General features: G+C 45.1%; 1 protein-coding gene across 1 annotated transcript in view; it reads right to left on the bottom strand.

Annotated features, from left to right (window-relative positions):
- VSIG1 (V-set and immunoglobulin domain containing 1) overlaps positions 1 to 19,231 on the bottom strand; it is a 39,464-nt gene that overhangs the window by 3,122 nt on the left and 17,111 nt on the right. The window contains exons 3-6 of the mRNA XM_045298589.1: positions 13,197 to 13,395; positions 8,047 to 8,202; positions 7,555 to 7,674; positions 4,555 to 4,693 (exon numbers count right to left, since the gene is read on the bottom strand). Coding sequence (XP_045154524.1) covers positions 4,555 to 4,693; positions 7,555 to 7,674; positions 8,047 to 8,202; positions 13,197 to 13,395 — 614 coding nt within the window. The remainder of the gene's footprint in view (positions 1 to 4,554; positions 4,694 to 7,554; positions 7,675 to 8,046; positions 8,203 to 13,196; positions 13,396 to 19,231) is intronic.

Genomic DNA, 19,231 nt, shown 5'->3' with positions numbered 1-19,231 from the left:
AGATCTATTTCTCCATTGTCATATATATATTTACATATGCACATGCCTGTATTTAGACCTTTATAAATGCCTTTTGCCTCCTGTTTGTTTCATCTATTTCCTTTTACTTTCCTCTTGTCCCACTATCATGTTCAGCCTTCTTTTGGTTTCATTAATTCCTCTCTGTGATATTGCCCTTGATCAAACCCTCCCAGGCCTCCTATACCCTCCTCACCATCTATTTTGGATCACTTGTTCCCTTCTCCCTGGGTTTGTTAACACCTACTTCCTTTCCCCTGCCTCCCCCTCTCCCATGTCCCGCTGGAACCGTTGTTTTCCCCTCCAGCTTGTTTATCCCACCTATCTTATCTAGATAGGCCTGCAGAGATAATAATATGCACAGAAAACAAGACAGAGCAAAACAAAGCAACCAAAGAAAACAAAACAACAGCAAACAAAATCCAAGGGCAAAAAAAAGCCTGTGAATAGTTCAAAGTCTTGTTTGTTGACCTTTAGGAGTGTTTTCTGGCCGAGTCTGATGGGATGCCATGCCTGGCCCCAAAGTCTATTTTTGGCATTCCCTGAAGACTTCATTGCTTTACTCCCCTTTCTGTTCTGTTGCAAAGCCCACACACCACCCTGTGTTATCATGAGGTGTCGATAGGATCAGGTATCCAGCATCAAAAAACAAAAAATCATCATTGTGAATGAGGGGGATTGCAGAGTGGAGACTCAAAGCCCATCTGTAGGCAACTGGACACCCCCTTATGGAAGGGTCTCAGGGAAGAGACGAGACAGTCAGGGTGCAGTATAGCACCGATGAAACATACAAATTTCCTCTAGTTCTTTAATGCTCCCTCTCCCCGCACTATAATGATCCCAATTCTGCCTTACAAATCTGGCTAGACCAGAGGATGTACACTGGTATAGATAAGAGCTGGAAACACAGGGAATCCAGGACAGATAAATCCCTCAGGACCAATAATGAGAGTAGCAATACCAGGAGGGCCAGGGGAAGGTGAAGGAGAAAGGGGTAACTGATCACAACAGAAAAGTGGGTGAAGGGAGACATCAGACAGTGTAAACCATAAAAAAATAATAATTGATAAATTATCAAGGATCATGAGGGATGGGGAAATATGAGGATCTGATACCAATGGCTCAAGTAGAAAGAAAATGTTTTCAGAATGATGATGGTAACAAAGGTACTTGGCATAATGGATGGATGGATGGGTTGTGATAAGAGTTGTATGAGCCTCCAATAAAATGATTTACAAAAAAAGAAAAAACCTAAATTAAAAAAGACTAAGGATATTATCAAGCAATATATCACACACACGCACACAAAGTTTTGCTGCGAATCATACAAAACCCATTGCAATCCTGCAGAGACAGGGAACTACCAGAAATTAAAACCAAGTTGAGAAGAAGATATGGAATTAAGGGTATTATTGCTGATACCAGATAGGTCTTGGCTGAAAGCAAAGAATACCAGAAAACTGTTTATATGTATTCTATTGAAGGCATTTGACTGCAGATTATAACAAATGAATAACGCTGTGATGAATGGGAATTCCAGAACACCTAATTGTCATCATTAGTAACCTGTATGTAGGCCAAGGCAAGGGAGCACGGCATGGTTGAAAACCAGGAAAAGTTGCATCCTGTCACCATACTTGTTAATCTGTATCTTAAGCATTGGAAGCTGGACTGCTTAAAAAAGAACACAGCATTCCGATTGCAGAAAGACTCCTTAACAGCCTGCAATATTCAGATGACAACCCTGCTTACTGAATGTGAGGAACACAGGTAGCACTTACAGAAGACGATCAAAGTCAAGGGAACCGATTACAAGGAACTATATGTGACCTCCTCCCTGGGGGTCGGACAACCGAAAAGTGGGTGAAGGGAGACGTCGGACAGGGCAAGATATGACAAAATAATAATTTATAAATTATCAAGGGCTCATGAGGGAGGGGGGAGCGGGGAGGGAGGGGAAAAATGAGGACCTAATGCCGGGGGTTTAAGTGGAGAGGACATGTTTTGAGAATGATGAGGGCAATGAATGTACAAATGCGCTTTACACAATTGATGTATGTATGGATTGTGATAAGAGTTGTATGAGCCCCTAATAAAATGATTAGAAAAAAAAGAAGAAGATCAAAGTCTACCCCCTTCAGCATGGATTGTACTTCAACACAAAGAAAACAAAACTTCACAATTGAAGTGATAAACAATACCATAACAAAGCAAAGACAGGAGTGGTCAAGGACTTCATTTTACTTAGATCCACAACTAATGCCTGTGAAAGCAGCAGTCAAGATGCCAAATGACATATTGCATTGGGCAAATTTGCTGCAAAAGACCTCTTTAAAGTGTTCAAAAGCAAAGGTGTCAATTTAAGGTGATGATAGTTGTCTCACGCAGTTTGGACATGTTATCACGAGGGACATCATGTTAGGTACAGTGGAGGGTTAATGAAAAAGAAGAAGATTCTCATGGAGATGAATTGACCCGGTGGCTATGACAATGGGCTCAAGCACAGCAAAGATTATGCAGATAGTCCATAGGACCGGTGGGAGTTTTCTTCTGCTGTAGGTAGTAGTCCCTGTGAGTCAGAACTGACTGGAAGCCACTTAACAACAACAAAGAGGTATGGAACAAAGGAGTAGCTCAGTGTCTGCCCATCCCACCGATCTCCCTCTAACCCTTTGATAGATGACTATTTGAAAGATAACTATTGCTGCCTGTTTTTTCTCTTTTCTTGCAAGATTTTTACTGTAGTTACTATTGACTTGAGAAAAAGCAAAGCCTTCATCCCATTCACCTAACCTCATTCCATTTCTAAAGAGACAAAATGCAATATATATTAGCTTGGTTCAAAGATGATTCTATTAAGCCCAACAGGTGGTGCTTTCAAGATGCAACACAATAGGGTTCAAGATCAGCACCCTTCCTGGTCTGTAGGGTCTCTCACCCTACAATGTCTCTGGGACAGTAATTAACCCAATACTTTCATATTCATAACCTAATTTGAAGAAATACATGTGCCTTGGAAGAAGTTAGGAGAACTCTCCATAGACTCAGATGAGCTCAAGATCCCAGAGTTATTTAACAGAAGTCAGAGGTGATTCTAAAACCAAGCAACCCAAATAAACTCACTGCCATCAAGTGGATGCTGACTCAATAGCCACCCTATAGGACAGGGTAGAGCAGCTCCTGTGAGTTTCCCAGACTGTAACTCTTTACAGGGGCAGACAGCTGTGTGGCTGGTGGTTTCCAGCTGCTGACATTGCAGTTAGCAGCCCAACTCAAAGAAATATATTACTATGTAAACCAAGCCCCCCCGCAAAGATTCTCAAGAATTGAAGAGCCCTGGAGGTGCTGTGGGTTCGGCATTAGGCTGCTAAGCACAAGGCCGGCAGTCAAACCCACCAGCAGCTCCGAGGGAGAAGGATGAGGCTGCTCTCTTAAAGATTTAGAGTCTGGGAAACCCTATATACGGTTGCCATGAGTCAGAATCGACTGGATCACAGTGGGTTTGGTTTGGTTTGGTAATAGTGATTAGATACATGACTACTGGGCATAGCTCTGGGTTTGAGTGGCACTGAATGAACTTCATGCATCAGGTTCCTTGTGTATGGGGATACCCACCATCTAGGATGAAATGAGATAATACATTCCAGGTAATTATCACAGAGCCAGCAGTAAGGGGATGTCTTAATATTGACATTAGCCTTCCATTTGGAAGCAGAAGGTAGACCCCTGAGGGGAGGGGAGGGGATGTGACCAGGGGTCGGCTAACTTTTGAGGCTGCAGAGTCAATCTTGTCCCTCACAATTTAAAAATTAGTCCAGAGCCACAACTATATGCTAACAAGCAAAGGAAATCGCCATGATCTGAATAATATCATTTAACACTTTTCCATCTTCCTTGAGAGTCACGTGTACATACTCAAAGAGCCGCATCTGGCTCGAGAGCCGTACTTGACTGACCCACGGACATGACGCCAAGATGTGTGCACAGGGCCTAGGTGTGCCACACAGATGGAGAGCGGGTTGCTGAAGAGCAACATGAGGCACTAGATACCATGCGGCAAACCAAGCCAGCCCCTCCTGCCCTCTGGCTCAGGGCTCATTCTGCAGGAGATGGCAGTCTGGCCTCCCAGCTTCTGAGTTGCCCACCAAGTAAGGCCTTTCTTGGTAGCTATTCCCTTCTCCCCTCCAACCCCTAAGCAAACCCCAGCTCTGCAGCTTACTCCTTGTGAAGTCACTTAACCTCTCTGGATGTGCCTCTCCTCATCTCTAAAATGAGGCTAACAGCAGGAGCTACCTCATAGGGTGGCTGTGAAGGTTAAATAGACATCAAGTGTTTAGAAGTGAACATATTATAGATACACAAAGGTCTGGCAAGGGCACCCAGAAGTCATCATTATTTTCCTAAAAGCTGCGAGAGGGAGTAGGAAGATCATCTCTGACATCCTCTGCTCCCAGGGATGCTTAGGAAGAGTGGACTGAAAGAGCTATGTCGGAGCCATGTTTCTATCCCAGTAACAATAATACAGTAAGGTCTTACTCCAGCTCGGTGGTGGTAACTCTCGAATTCCGCCTCTTTCCCTTGGCCTTGCTCCTTGCGACACACACAGCAATGGTGAGAATGGCAGCGCCCGCCAAGCTCCCCACCACGGCACCAACAATGATCCCCATTTCATGACCTGGGTGGAGGGCAAAAAGAACTGGTTAATAAAGTGGACCAGATTGTCTGCCTCCTAACTTGTGCCCCAGAACATGTGGGTCACTTATGTAGTAGGGGAAACCCTATTGAGGTGGCTGGGAATGTGGAAACTCCTAGAACGATGGCAGTTGAACTCCGAGTGGAAGAAAGATGGTCTGGCTTGACAGTATAAGTTAACCAACAGCATTTGCACAACTAAAGCAAAACATATCTTGACGAAAGGGAGGCTGGGTCACTTTGGGAAGGAGGTTTCTAGGAGTGAGTGTCCGGTATGCATTTGCTCGGTCAGTGTGAGATACTCCGTGGAATTGCAATTTGGTCACCAGAGATATGACCTCTGTGATTACAAGAAACCAAAGTGTTGCTGCTAGGTTGAGTCTGACTCATAATGGCCCTCTAGGACAAAGGAGAACTGCTCCATAGGGTTGCCAAGGCTATATATAGTTCTTGAAAATTCCACTACCCTTTCATTCCATTTTTGCTTAAACTTTTTTTATTAGTTGGGATTGAAGACATATAACATATCATTCCATATTTCAAGCATGTCGAGTAGAATAGCACAATGGCTACCACAACCCATTTCCAACCATGCTTTTCTACATGGCCAAGGCAATAGTTTTTACAGAAGGCAATAATCTTTTTTCCCCACAGAGCAGCTGCTGGATTCAAACCACTACCCTTTCAGTTCGCAGCTGAGCACTTAGCCACTGTGCCAGCAGCGTTCCTGGAGCACTGCTGTAGGCAGGGACATCTCCCCATGCTTCCTCGGAGCACAGGTGAAACAACTTCCTGAAAGCCTGCCCCCATAGACTGGTACATTCTGGCCACGGAAAAGGGATCTGCCCCTTTCCATCAGCTCACTTACTGCCATCAACAGGGTAGAAGTGTCCCTGTGGGTTTCTGAGACTGTGACTCTTTATGAGAGTAGAAAGCCTCCTCTTTCTCCCGAGGAAGGGCTGGTGGTTGCAAACTACTGACCTTGCAGTTAGCAGCTCAACACTTAAGTCACAGACCCACTAAGACTCCTATTTCAATAAGCAGCAGCAAGTAACTGCTTGCTGTTGGCACTGACAAAATTACCTGTGAGGCCTGAGGGGTTGACAAACATAGGAAGCGCATGCTATTGATATGAAAACATGATATGACATCTATCTATAGCAAAACATATTGAGAATATGATATTCCATCAGTCTAGGGGAAACCGTAGTGAGTACAAGATAATCCAGTGCTGCCCTCGTTAAGACAGACTATTGGCTGAGCTCGAAGGGGACCCATCTCCTTCTGCTTCTCTTCAAACTAGGGTGGACATCTTCTATATTCTTTGAAGTTTTTTTCACTAAAGGAACTCATGTGAATATATTTTTTTAAAAAACAATCAAATCATTTCACTAGGTTGATGATAATCAAAACCACACCCACTGCCATTGAGTTGATGCTGACTCAGTGACCCCCTGTGGGTTCCCAAGACAGTAACTCTTTACTAGAGTAGAAAGCCCAGTCTTTCTCCCACGGAGCTGCTGATGGTTTTGAACTGCCGACCACAGGGCTGACAATCCATTGTGAAACCACTACACCACCAGGGTTCCAAATAGGTTTATGATATCAAAAAACAAAAGCAAAAAAAATACAAAAATCCCAGTGATCCCCTTGCCCCAGTGTCTCAATCACGAGAGGCACCCAAGCCTTGTGGTATTTGCCTCTGGACATTGAAGACTCCGCTCCCTTACTCCACACCCCTCCAAGAAAGGAAGAACAATAGTCCGATGGGTCTGGCCCCTCTGGGATAGTAAAGGCACGGACTCCAAGGAAGTTAGTCAAAGGAGTCAATGGCAAGTTTCTAAGAACTGCATTCTCTCGGGTTCGCCAGGCTGTGACTTCTGGATGGGGCTTCCCAGGCGCTTCTTTCGAGACTTCTCTGAGCAGGTTCAAACGGCTGGGTACTTACCTCCTTGCCCTATCAGGGACTCCAGAGCGTACCTGGGCACCTTTCAACAGGAAGATGGAGGTTCAGAGACACCCAGGCTCTGTCAGTTTCTAACTGGATGAGCCTGCACAAGTCCCTTAACCTCCTGAGTTTCCATTTCCATTGCAGAGTCAGACAAGGTTAACAACATAATCTGCCATCTGGACAGCATGGTTGTGGGAACTGAGTGACAGAATGTCTGGTAGCCTAGCCGAGTGCCTGCCATATAGTTTGTGCTCCACAAATAACAGTCACTGTGCTTATGGAAAGGAGTCTTGGTGGTGCTGTCGGGTAAGCATTGAACTGCTAACCATAAGGTCAGCGATTCAAACTCAGCAGCTGCTACTGAGAAGAAAGATGAGGCTACCTGGCCCCATAAAGATTTATAGAAAACCTGCATCAGGTCACTGTGACTTGGCATCAACTGGATGGCAGTGGGGGTGGGTGCTTCTAAGTAAGGGTGCTACTGTTGCTATTCTTATTAGAGGCAGATCTTAACCACTTAGTTGGGGAAGTGAAAAAAATTGACCTAGATAGCTAGTTTCACCTGGATTTATCAATAGAGTCACAAAGGGAATTTCAGCCTGTCATTACCAGTGAGGCTTGTGTTTTATATATTGGATAATAATCACTATCTTCTCAAGATTGTGTGAAGCTTACATTTGTTATAAAGAATTTAGGGCAGTGCCTGGCCCATGTAATTACGTGAGCATTAGATATTATTAGGATGATCATTCATCTTGGCAACCTAGAAATCAAACCCAAAGATCACCAGCGAGGTAGGGAGTAGGAAGGACTTAGCAAGGGGTCCCAGGTGATAAGCCCAGGTGACTTGAATGACAGGGAAGAAACTGTAAAAAGCTGTGTAATCAACTCACGTGAAGATGTTAGGTCAATTTCGCAGGAACCATTACCCAGGCTGTTGAAGGCTGTGCATTGGTAATAGCCTTTTTCAAAATTGCTCAGATTTTGAATAACTAAAACCCCGGTGGCTGGGTCTGTCAAGACAGGAAAGAGGTTTCAGACTGTGCAAATGGAGCCCAACTCGACTGGGCATCAGAGGCTGTAGTGCAGTGCCCACCCACTTCCCAACCTCGGCCTCGCAAGTGTGGAGAAACCCTGGGTCCAAAGTGATTGCCCGCGATGAGTCTTAGGTCTTAATGTTATCCATTTGGGGCGACGCTCGGTTTTGTGATGTCCACACTACCACGGAAACCCAACCAACTACCTTCTACCTTCTAGCGCCCGTGATGGCAAGGCCCAACCCCTGTTGAGTGGGAGACAGACGCTGTCCACCATCCCAGGCAAAAGCATAGCTCGTGGCCTGAACCCTCATGCTGGCTGGGAGTGTTGCTGGACGGTGTACTCACTGAAGGCTTCCTTCACTGGAAAGATGTCTCTCCCCTCCACTTTATTCCAGCGGTACATTGGGCTGGGTGTTCCGATCGTGGAGTGGCAAGAAAGAGAAATCAGACTGCCGGTTTCTGGTGTGCCCTGAATGCTGCAAAAGGGCTTCGACGGTTTGACTGTAAGGCAATGGCAGAGAGTGAGAGATGAATGACAGTCGGTGACAACTGCAGCCACTCACCCATGTTCAGTTAGTGAAAACAGGGTGATTATTGTTTTATATATATTTCCAAAAAACCAGCTTGCGCAATGCTCCTTTGGACACTCTTCTGGGCACGCCACCAGGGGGGAGTAGAGTACTTCAAGAGCAGGAACTTTCTAGGCACAGGCCTTTAAGATTCACAGGGAACTGCTTTGGTCTGCCTCCTTGGCAGATTCCTAAACCTGCGTTTTCTCATTGAATATTAAAATCTGCCTTTAGTGGAGAAGATAATATACTACAAGAGGGAAATGAGGGGAATATAGGAGAGGGAGGCAGGGACAGAGGGAGCCCTTGGGAGCCGTGTAAAGTTGTTTAAAATGGTGACAGCAACAACTGCTGTTATGTAAACCCATACCGAATTCTCACACTTCACACACACACAGAGGACTTTATTAAAATGACTAACTTCTTTAAGAAAATACTAACGGTGAATACAGTTTACAATTTTGAAGCACCATTTTAAAGGAACCTAGAATCCTTAATACCTTGAGAGGAAAGATGATTTATTTTGGGGTAAAAAACATGTTCTCTTAGTGCTCAATTTTTTGGGGGGGTTTCCCTTGAATTTTTTTTCTTTTTAAACATTTGCTCATTGGTGGGTGACATAAACTGCTGAAGGGTTTGGATATGTTTATATCCCTTCTCCATCAGTCAAGCCCGGTTTTTTTTTTTGGCGGGGGTGGGTTTGCTAGACAGCACTGAACCCTTGATTCATTCTGTATTAATGAGCATTTGGTGAGTGCCTGGACCTGGATTAAACCAAAAATCCAATGGCTCATAGTGACTTAATAGGACAGAGAAGACCTGCCCACATAGGGTCTCAAAGACTGTAAATCTTCCTAGAAGCCAGCTACCACATCTCTCTCCGTTGGAGTGGCTGGGTTGGTGGCTTTGAACCTCTGACCTTTGCATTAGGAACCAAGCATTTCACCACTCCTCCAACAAGGATCCTGGGCACTGGATTAGGTCTCAGAAATCTAGAAGCAGGGTAAGAAAAGTGCTGAGATGAGGCTGAAGGGCAGCAGAGGCCGTATTTTGGAGGGCCTTTTAAGATGAAGGAGCCCTGGTGGCAACACATTGTGTGGCTAACCACAAGGTCAGCAGTTTGAAAATACTAGCCACTCCGCGGGAGAAAGATGAGACTTCCTACTCCCACGAAGACAGGGGCCGTTCAACCGTGCCTTAGAGGGTCGCTGTGAGTTGGAATCAATGTGATGACAGCGAGTTTGGGTTTTTGAGGATTAAAGGTGGGAATGCCAAAATGAAACTCACTGCCATCAAGCTGATGGGGCAGGGTAGAACTGCCCCAGTGAGTTTCCCAGACCTCATCTTTCTCCCAAAGGGAGACTAGATAGTGGGAAAGTAGATGCACAAGGAGATTGATTCCAAGTATTTCCTATGGAAAAGGCTGGCTTTGATACTGAGAGCAGCTGGCACCCGTGGCCGGATTTTCAGTAGGAGAGTGAGGACAGTCATCTAAAGGTTTTAGATGGGTTGCTCCAACTCTAAGGGTGCTTGAAGCAAGGGAGAGGAGGCCGATTCAAGAGGGATTGAGGAGGCAGGATCAATAAGCCTAGTGACCAACTGGCTATCTGTGAGCAGCGACTGCATGGGGTCAATCAACACTAGGTCGGTCATCACTAGGTGAAAGATGCATTGCGAAGATGAGGCATCTTTAAGTCCATGTCAATACCTTCCCACCACTGGCTTCCTTTACCGGCTCCCTTAAGCCCTAGACCCCACGAGAGCAAGCCACGTGAGCACTCAAGTGCAATGGGATTTGTGAGTTGCCAATTTTAAACCAAATCAACAGGCTCCAACTTGCCAGGAAAACCTACAGTTGTAGAATTTCTTTGTTCTCAGCGCCATTCATAGAGTTTGGGGGTGCTCCTAGAGGAAAAGAAATCCACAGACATTTTCTGCCTCTTACCTTGCCTGGCTCCTGGCTCCTCAAGGAAAAGCCAAGCTATAGTCACAGCAATGACAAAGAACAGCTAGAAGAGGAAATGACGCTCATCTTCTTCCGGAAGGTAGTTTGTGACGCTATGCATTTAAGGAACAGTAGCCTGCTTGTCTAAGATGGGTTGGAGGTGTAGTGGTTACACATCGGGCTGCTGACTGCAAGGTGACAGGTCGAAACCACCAGCCGCGCTCAGCAAGAGAATGGCCAGGCTTTCTACTCCTGTAAAGGCTGACAGTCTCAGAAACTCTCAGGGACAGTTCTACCTTATACTATAAGGTTGCTATGAAGCGGCATTGACCCCACAGTGCGTTTGAGCCTGCTTGTCTAACTATCTTAAGACAGTTTCTAAGTCCTGAGATAAAGATTTGGGGCCGTTTTAGTTAGTTCCTTGGTAGAAGAACATCCCAGAGCCAAAGAAAAACAGAAAAGCATCAGACCTCAATTTCTTTAAGTATTGCATTTGCTGCCCTTAATAAACCTGTAAGTAAGACAGCACAGGATTTACGACCCCATCGTACAATGGCCAGAGAAGGATGGCGGCAGCAGAAGTGTTTGCACTCCGATCTTCCTGCTCCCAGCTTACTGCATGACATCCGAGCACACCATTTCGTTCCCATGTGCATGACCTGTCTCCCCAACTGGAGCATAGACTCCCACAAGCAAGGGCTGGTGTGTGATTCTCTTGTCTTCCTGTGTGCTCACAATGCTTAGTACACAGGCACGAACTCACATAAAACTACCAAACAGAACCCACTGCCATCGAGTCAATTCCAATCATAGTGATCCCGTACAGGATCCTGTATAGGATTTCCCGTTCCCCCCATCCCCACAGCCCCGGGAGGAGATGCAGTGGTAAACTTTCTAGGAAATATCAGTGGGTTCATTTTTGGCCTCACTTGGTGGTAAGTCCAGACACTGGACAGCTCTCCTATGTATGTGTCTTGTTACCAATTGTTGCTTTCGCAAGCCACTCAATGGTTGTTTTCATCTAGTTCAGCGCTTCTCAACCGGTGGGCCGCAACCCCTTTGGGGGCTGAATGACCCTTTCACTGGGCTCACCCAATTCATAACAGTAGCAATATTCGTTTTGAAATAGCAACGAAAAAATTTTATGGTTGGGGGGTCACCACAACACGAGGAACTGTATTAAAGGGTCGCGGCATTTAGGAAGGTTGAGGACCACTGGTCTAGTTCCTCCTTTCCTGTGATGTGTACCCACTACTCAAGAGAAGCAGTGACTACATCAGTTCCCTATTGGTTTATTTCAAAGTGGGAATCTCTGGGCAGGAGTTCCTGAGTAGGTGCAAATGGTTTAGCACTCAACTGCTAATTGAATGGTGAGGGGGCAAATTCTTCTGAAGCAGACTGGAAGAAAGGCCTCCTGGGTATTGATTGCTTTCTGAACATTGTTTTCTCTTAAGAACTCTAGGGACTGCAGTTCTGCAACAAACACCACCTGGCGTTGCCCTGCGTCAGACAGGCAACCACATGGCAATGGGTTGGATTTAGAAGTGGAATAGCCCTCAGCTCAATTGACTGGTCACTGAGAGTTGGCAGTTCTTTCATGCAGCCTTTCAGTGCTTGTGGCCAGGTGCTAAGCAGCCAATGCTCTCTCACAGCAGAGATTGATCTAAAGGAGCCCTGAAAACTGCCGAAACTGGGAGCTCTCTGGGCAAGAAACCTCATAGCTCCTGGCATGAAGTAGGCATTCAACAAATATTAGCTGAATACGTGACCTCCTCCCAATTCATTTGAAGAGAAAGTAAAACCCAAACACATTGCCCTCAAGTCCATGCTGACTCATAGTGACCATAGAACTCGAAGCAGAATTACTCCTGTGAGTTTCCAAGTCTTTCTGGAAGTAAAAAGCCTCATTTTTCTCCACCTCAACATCCCATATTGAATGTTTTAATATAAACAAATGAGAGAGAAATGCTCAACACTGTCTTAAAGTGTAGTCAGTTTTTAAAAAAAAAACAACCATTAGCATTTTTTCCCAAAGGCACCTCTTCATGTTATTCAAAAGACTAATTGCAGGAGGGGGGGGGGGCTGATGGCAGGCTTGGGAGAGGAGTGGATTGGAGGATGGAGTGAAGTGAAAAGGACGCAGGCCCTTTTGTTATACCTTAAATGACACTACACTGATAGTTGTCTCCTAGGTCAGACCAGCTGCTCTAGAGAGAAGTTTCCTCCGAGTGGCCAGTAATCATTTCCATGAGACTGTGGGCTGTCCCAACTGCTCTCATCCTGCTCAAGGATAGTAATCTCTGCATCCTTGGTCATCTACTGCTGTCACGGTCAACAGCTTCCGCATGTTTTATGAGTGATTTCTCAGCATCTGGGTATGGGTCGAATGGGTATGTCGCTATTTCCCTGATGGGAGAGTGAGCTTTTACGTCAATTTTCTGTAAAGAGTTACAGTTCCAGAATCCCACTTAGGTAGCTGTACTGTTGCGTAAGGTCGCTATGACTTGGAATCGACTCAATGGCAGTAGGTTTGCTTACACATGTGGGAAGGTATGGGTGGCGACTTTGGGGATGTGGCCTATTTATGGGAGCCGCTGTGGAAACCTGGCTTCTCTTGCCCCACTTCTTGCTTATTTAGATCCATGTGACTCTACACCCACTGGCCTACTTCACCTTCCTGCTTCATCGGCACGCAGTTGCATGAGTCTGGAGGGGCCTCCAGCTAGCATGGGACCCCTGGACTTGAGTTGGCCTAGGCCGGGCTGTGGTCTTGATATAAAGTTCTTTCTTATACATATACGAATGTCACTGGTTTAGGTTCTCTAGAAAACCCAGCCAAACATACCTAGTCATCAAAGGAGTGGGGAGAATATGTACCCCAAGAAGGGAATTGGCACCTTAACTCCTTTCTGGGCACATTCAGTGTCCTCAGTTGCTCCAACCAAAGAAACAGAGACAAGGACAGATTCCGGTATCCATACCTAACACATGGACAGCGATGGTGCCTTGATTTTGGCCGATGACATCTGGAGGGTTGTTGACATCGCAGATGTAAGTCCCAGCATCAGCTGGCTGCATGTTAGAAATGGTGATAGATGCATTTCCTGGTTGGGAGGACCCAACAATTCGATTTTTAAATTGCTCAGCGACTGAAGCTTGTCCGCCTTCAGAGTAGTAAATCTAGGATAGATAAATGAATAAGCAAGGAAGTAAACAAACAAAATAAGTCATTGTTATATAAAGTGAAAATTCAAAAATGCCCACAGCTAGGGTAGAGCTAGCTGGAAACTCCCTCTACCCAACTCTTCCTTCTTTGATAGACAGAAGCCTCTCCTTTCACAGAAGCAGGTCCCTGTGGCCAATAGTGCTCCACTCAATGGGGCCCTTTCACTTTCTCATGGCTGCTCACTCACTGTCTTTACCTCATTTGTTCTCTAAGCAGCTCTGTGATATTATGCGACGGTGAGGGTTCTGGGCATCTTACAGATGAGCAGACAACTGCAACTGACTGGATTCAACTGCTAACCTTGGACTAGGAGATTAAGATGTTCACTGGCTAAATTTATCTGGTGGAAACTCATCATAGAAGAAACCAATGCTCACTGGGAAAACCAAAGTCCCCCACCTCTTCTAACTTTTCTAATCTTTTTAAAGCCACCTTATAAACTTTTCTTGACTGGAGATTGATCTTACCCAGTGGGGTGATCTATATTATCTGGTTTCCCTAAAAGTGAGAATGTTTGCTCTCCTTTCAGATACACATCGTTCTTTGGATAAGCAAACTTGGGTTCATGTTATTGGTTAGAGAAGAAATGCCCCTGAGTAATCATTGGAGCCCATTCACATGCTGTTGTAGTATGAGGATAAAATCAAATAATTAAGGGATAAGAGGAGAACAAAACCCAGTAGTTATCGAGTTGATTCTAACTCATGGTGGCCCCGTGTGGGTCTGAAGGGAGCTGTGCCCTTGGGTTTCTGCTGGCATATTTTTCAGAAATAGCTTGCCAGGCCTTTCTCCTAAGATGCCTCTGGGCAGACTCACACCTCCAGTCTTTTGATGGGCAGCCGTGTGTACCACCTAATCAATTATTTACTCAGTGATTTTTCTCTCCACCTGGCAAGAATCAGTACTGGAATTATGATATCATTTAGATAGAAGAAAACTGAGATTCACAGAGATTAAAGGACTTGCATTTAGATATAAGAAAACTTAGACCCCAGTGAGATTAAAGGACTTATTCAAAGATGTATTTTAATTCACTAGAATTAAGAAAGATCTAGTTTCCAGTTCCATCAACATTAAAGCACGTGGATGCTTAGTTTCTAATGATACTTGGGGAAGCAGCAGGGTGTGGTGGCAAGAGCCCTGGCCAAGCGATCAGGTGATCTGGGATTCAGTCAAAGCATTGCCTCTGACTAATTGTGAAATAATCAGAGGAGGTAACCTCTAGATATGTCTCCATAGCAACCTGTGTGGTGACATGAAATGTTTTAATTGACCTCTACAACCTTTTGTTTTCACATCTGAAACGGGGGAGCCAGCACCCATGTTTACTGCATATGAATATGCTTTTCCCAAGGAGGAGTATACACATTGATTTTAAGGCTCCTGTTGTCGCTATGAGTTGGCACCAGCTCGATGGCACCTAAAAGCAAATGACAAAATGCAAAACCTCATGTCTATCAGAAAGACCTCATCTAGCACATCAAATCTGTGCCTCCAGGATACTGTTGCTAAGGGTTAAACGAAGATTTAAATACCAGAAAGGGTCCTCTAGTAAAGTCTAGAGAATTTGTAGTTAGATCCCCGGACTAAAGGAAGTTGGAAACCACAAACTCTTCCCCACAAATAGGCCTTGCTTGACAAAACAACCAGAAAGCGTTCAATTTAAAGTATTCAATTTAGAGAACATTCAGTAATTCATAGAGGCCAAACCAAAGTGCTGCCAATGAGTCAATGCAGACTCAGAACAACCCCGTGGGTTTCCAAGACAGTAACTGTTTATGGGAGTAGAAAGCCCCATCTTTCTTTTGTGGAGCTGCTGGTGGTTTTGAACGACCAACCATGTAGATCACAGCCCAACATGTAACCACTGCACCATTGGGGCTCCTATAAATAGTGACAAGTGATTCACAGTGATGACCAAAAACCCATGCGGTTGATACAAGGATGGGTGAAGCTTGGAGATCACTGAGCTTGGTGATCCTAGAGGTCCTTGCATATTATCCACACTCGATGTACTCATTTTGCCAGTCTCATATATATATATATGTGAATTCCAGAACCATTGTTTATTATTCAATAAATTGCTATTGCCCTACCCTAGTCCAATGGGTCTATTTCATATTTTCATGAAGTCTAGGAGAGGGACCTTGGAAAAACCAAACCCACTGACACTGAGTCACTTCCAACTCAGAGTGACCTCAATGTAGGGTTTCCGAGACTAAATCCTTCAGGCTCATTTAATTCATTCCTCACACTTTACAGAAGAAACCGAGACCCAGAGAGGTAGAAAAATGTACAATTAACAGTTGGGACAATTCTAGAATCCAGTTCTCCTAATTCCTCCCAGTGTCCCTTCCCTTAATAGATCGATGGTAGAGGAATCGCAATCAGAAAACCTAAAGATAAAGTCTAGATGAAATTTAATGTGTTCTCCTTGAAGCAGAAAAGTCCATTTGTTTCTAGAAGAAGACAGAAAAGTAGATTTTTATGAGAAAGTCAACGGAAAGAATACATTTAAGGAGAAAACAACTAGTTTCATTCCCTGCCCCTTTCTAACATCAACTTGTTTGTTCCCCCTGCCCTCAGGCATCCATTCAGAATTCATCTCTTCACACCTATTGAAACCATAAACTAGGGATCTTGTGTAATTTAACTAACCTGAAGGCAAATTATTAACTCAAGGTCTATGAATGGGATAGAGGCACAAGTCGTTAAAGACCTATCACCTTCATTTGAACTGACATCCACAAAATCCAGCTTTCAATTTTACAACCCTCCCCTCTGGTACCAGTACTTCCGGAAGGAAAAAGTAAGGGCTATTGCCTCGTAACTAGAACATGACTGATGTCCATTTAAAAAAATCATTAAAACCTAAATATTTCGCTAATTTCGCAGCGCTCTATAAAACTGGTGTGAGAGAGCAGTTTAGGTTTTATTCACGAGACACAACACCCAGTCCTGCCAAAGCCCCACAGTAAGCCCCAGAGGGTGCAAAGGACCCTATTTTGGTAGGCCTAAAACATGAGGGCGCTGGAAAATCTTGGAGTCGGACGTGAATCAGGGTCAAATGAACAAATACGCAATGAGACTGCTCCTATAACTTACTTAAAAAGGAACCTTTAAAACTTTAGTTCACCACTCTATCCTCTAAATTCTACCTTCTCACCAAGAGCACCAGGAATAGGGATGCGAGCGAGGAAGGAGGCCATTGGAGACCTACAAGGGAAAAGCCTTGACCTTGGGGCTGGGCAGAGCTCACACATACAGAGGCAGGGCTTTCTGCATGAGGAAGCTCACACTGTGGCAGTGTCCTTCCAAAGGGGTGGGTGGGTACATTAAACCAAGATATTTCCCTGAAAGTGCTTATCTAATCACACAGGCAGGACGGCAATGTGGGTCCATTTTCCACAAAAGAAAGACTCCTTTAAAAATCAAAGCAGAACAATGACCAAGATGGGGGTGGCGTGGGGGTAGGTGAGTGGCTGGGGTACGATTCTTTTCAGTGAAAGAATATTGCCAATTTAATGATCAAAGCAACTGGGGGGGGGCAGTTCATAAATATTCAACATGCCACATCCTTTGGTGGTGGGTGTGTGTGTGTGTGTGGGGGGGATCCTGCTTTAAGGAAATCTATCCAAGTGTTCCCTTAATTGGTGCTTGTTAATTTTTTACCCACTTGCCCTTTGTGGCTGCGTTCATGGAAGACTGCCCTACTTCCCCCAGGGTCCTCTCCATCAGCCCCTTTGGTGACATTAGAGGCTAATGTGGGGAGTCATAATAGTTATGCATTCATTATTAGGCTTCCTTTAAAAACAGCTACAATAACTCACTGACATGGGGTCAATGCCAAATCCTAGTGACCCTATGGGACAGGGCAGAACTGCCCCTGAGAGTTTCCAAGACTGTTAACTCTTTAAAAAAATTTTTTTAGTTAAATAATTAATTATTTTTAACAATCATCAATGGCAAAAGGCAGCTGCAGCAAAGCAGCAGACTGTTAATTCTTTATGGGTGTAGAAAGCCCCATCTTTAGCCAGCGGAGACCCTGAGAGTTTTGAACTGCTGACCTTGCAGTTAGCAGCCGGCTCCTTAGACCTCCTTAAAGATCACGTAGTTCATGTTTTCTACGGTTTAAGAGTCTTTTTCTTTTTACATCATTTTATTGAGGGCTCTTACAGCTCTTATAACATTCCACACATTTATTGTATCAAGCATATTTGTACATATGTTGCTACCATCATTTGTAAAACATTTTCATTCTAATTGAGCCCTGGGGGTCAGCTCCTCTCTTTCCCCCCTCCCTCCCATCCTCGTGACCCTTTGATAATTATATATTGTTATTATTATTTTGAGGTTAAATTGTCTTCAGGAGCCAAGTAGATATTGGACATAGGGGAGATGGCTGTGAGGGGCTGGCAAATAGCAGCATCACAGAGAGGAGTGAGGACTGTGGTGAACTGGAAAGCCAATGAAAATCAGACATTCGCAGTGTTCAAACAAACCAGCAAACGACGACGAGGTTGAACACCCCCACAATTGAACTGGCCCAATCTGACCCAGAGGCTTCCCGTTTGCAACCTCGCATTCCTTCTCTTCCAGGAACAGAGGACACAGGCTCCAAGAAAGGAAGTGATTTTCCCAAGTCTGTATAAGAAATTCCCATCCCAGCTAGAATCCAGACCTGATTCCCGAGGAAGACATTAAGATTCCATTTCCATTCTTGCCTGAGGTGAGGAGTATGATCCCCAAAGAAACCTTCCCCTTTGGGGGGCCATGCCATCCCCTCCTACAGCATGGTCCATCTGGCAATTGGCAGGAGGATTCTCCTGTTGAATAAACTCGCCCCTTGAGGCCTTCAGCGTTTGCCAGCTGGAGTTGTAGGTCACGTGGGTCTTTGCTTATACCCAGCCCTGTGACAAGCTCCTGTCCACATGAAGCCATGCCTGGGAGCCGAATTATCCCATAAAGCTTTTTCCTCAGTCTTGAGACACCACTCTCTAACTAGAAAGTTGAAATATAGACCAGGATGGAAAGAATTTGGTCTTCTTTCGTTTTGATTTTGACTTGGAGCTACCAGATGCTTCCAGAGTGGCTTTTCCAGGTTCTTTCTGGGAGAGTGGAGGGCATGCAAGTCTGAAGAATGCCATCCATTGTTCCCTTTCTAGTTTCCTGCTTTCCTGCACCACTCATGAGGTGGCTGGTCATGTGGTGGGGGGTATGGGGAGGGAGGATTGCTGGGGCGGGGGTCTCGTGCAGGGTGGTGATAGTCTTCAGTTCAAAATTTTCTCTGGCCTGAATTTCAGGGGTTGTTAGGATGTCCCATGGCAGCAAGAGAACACCAAAAGGAAGACTCGCTCCCCTGCCAACCCCTCTCTTACCAGCCTGCCCTTGGCCAAAGATAGCCACCACTTCAGTTGCCACTGAAGTGAAGGTACATGAAGTCCCTGCTCAAAGGTGAACAAAATGAGCTCTTGCCAGTAGCTTAGCATAGGATTCGTTTATCAGAGTGAGCAAGACTAGACACCTTGAGTGGGACACTCTATAAACCAACTGATGGGAGATGGCTGGGGAAGGCAGCTCTGGGCCGGCTTCTCCAGGAGGATGATATTGACATGCTTGTTTGTTTCATTTTGTCCTGTGTCCCACAGCCCATACTGATTCTGGCTCTTAGTGACCCTAGGAGACAGAGTAGATCTGCCCCATAGGGTTTCAAGACGGACACATTGTTCTCTCAGAGTGTGGCTGGTGGATTTGAACAGTCAGCCTTTCTGTTGGTAGTGGAGTGCTTAA

Source organism: Echinops telfairi, unplaced genomic scaffold (assembly GCF_000313985.2).
Source record: "Echinops telfairi isolate 266 unplaced genomic scaffold, ASM31398v2 ScPeMD7_7427;HRSCAF=8465, whole genome shotgun sequence".
In the NCBI taxonomy this organism is placed as follows: domain Eukaryota; kingdom Metazoa; phylum Chordata; class Mammalia; order Afrosoricida; family Tenrecidae; genus Echinops; species Echinops telfairi.
Note: the sequence above shows the minus strand (reverse complement) of the source record. Positions and strands in the feature narration are given on the sequence as shown.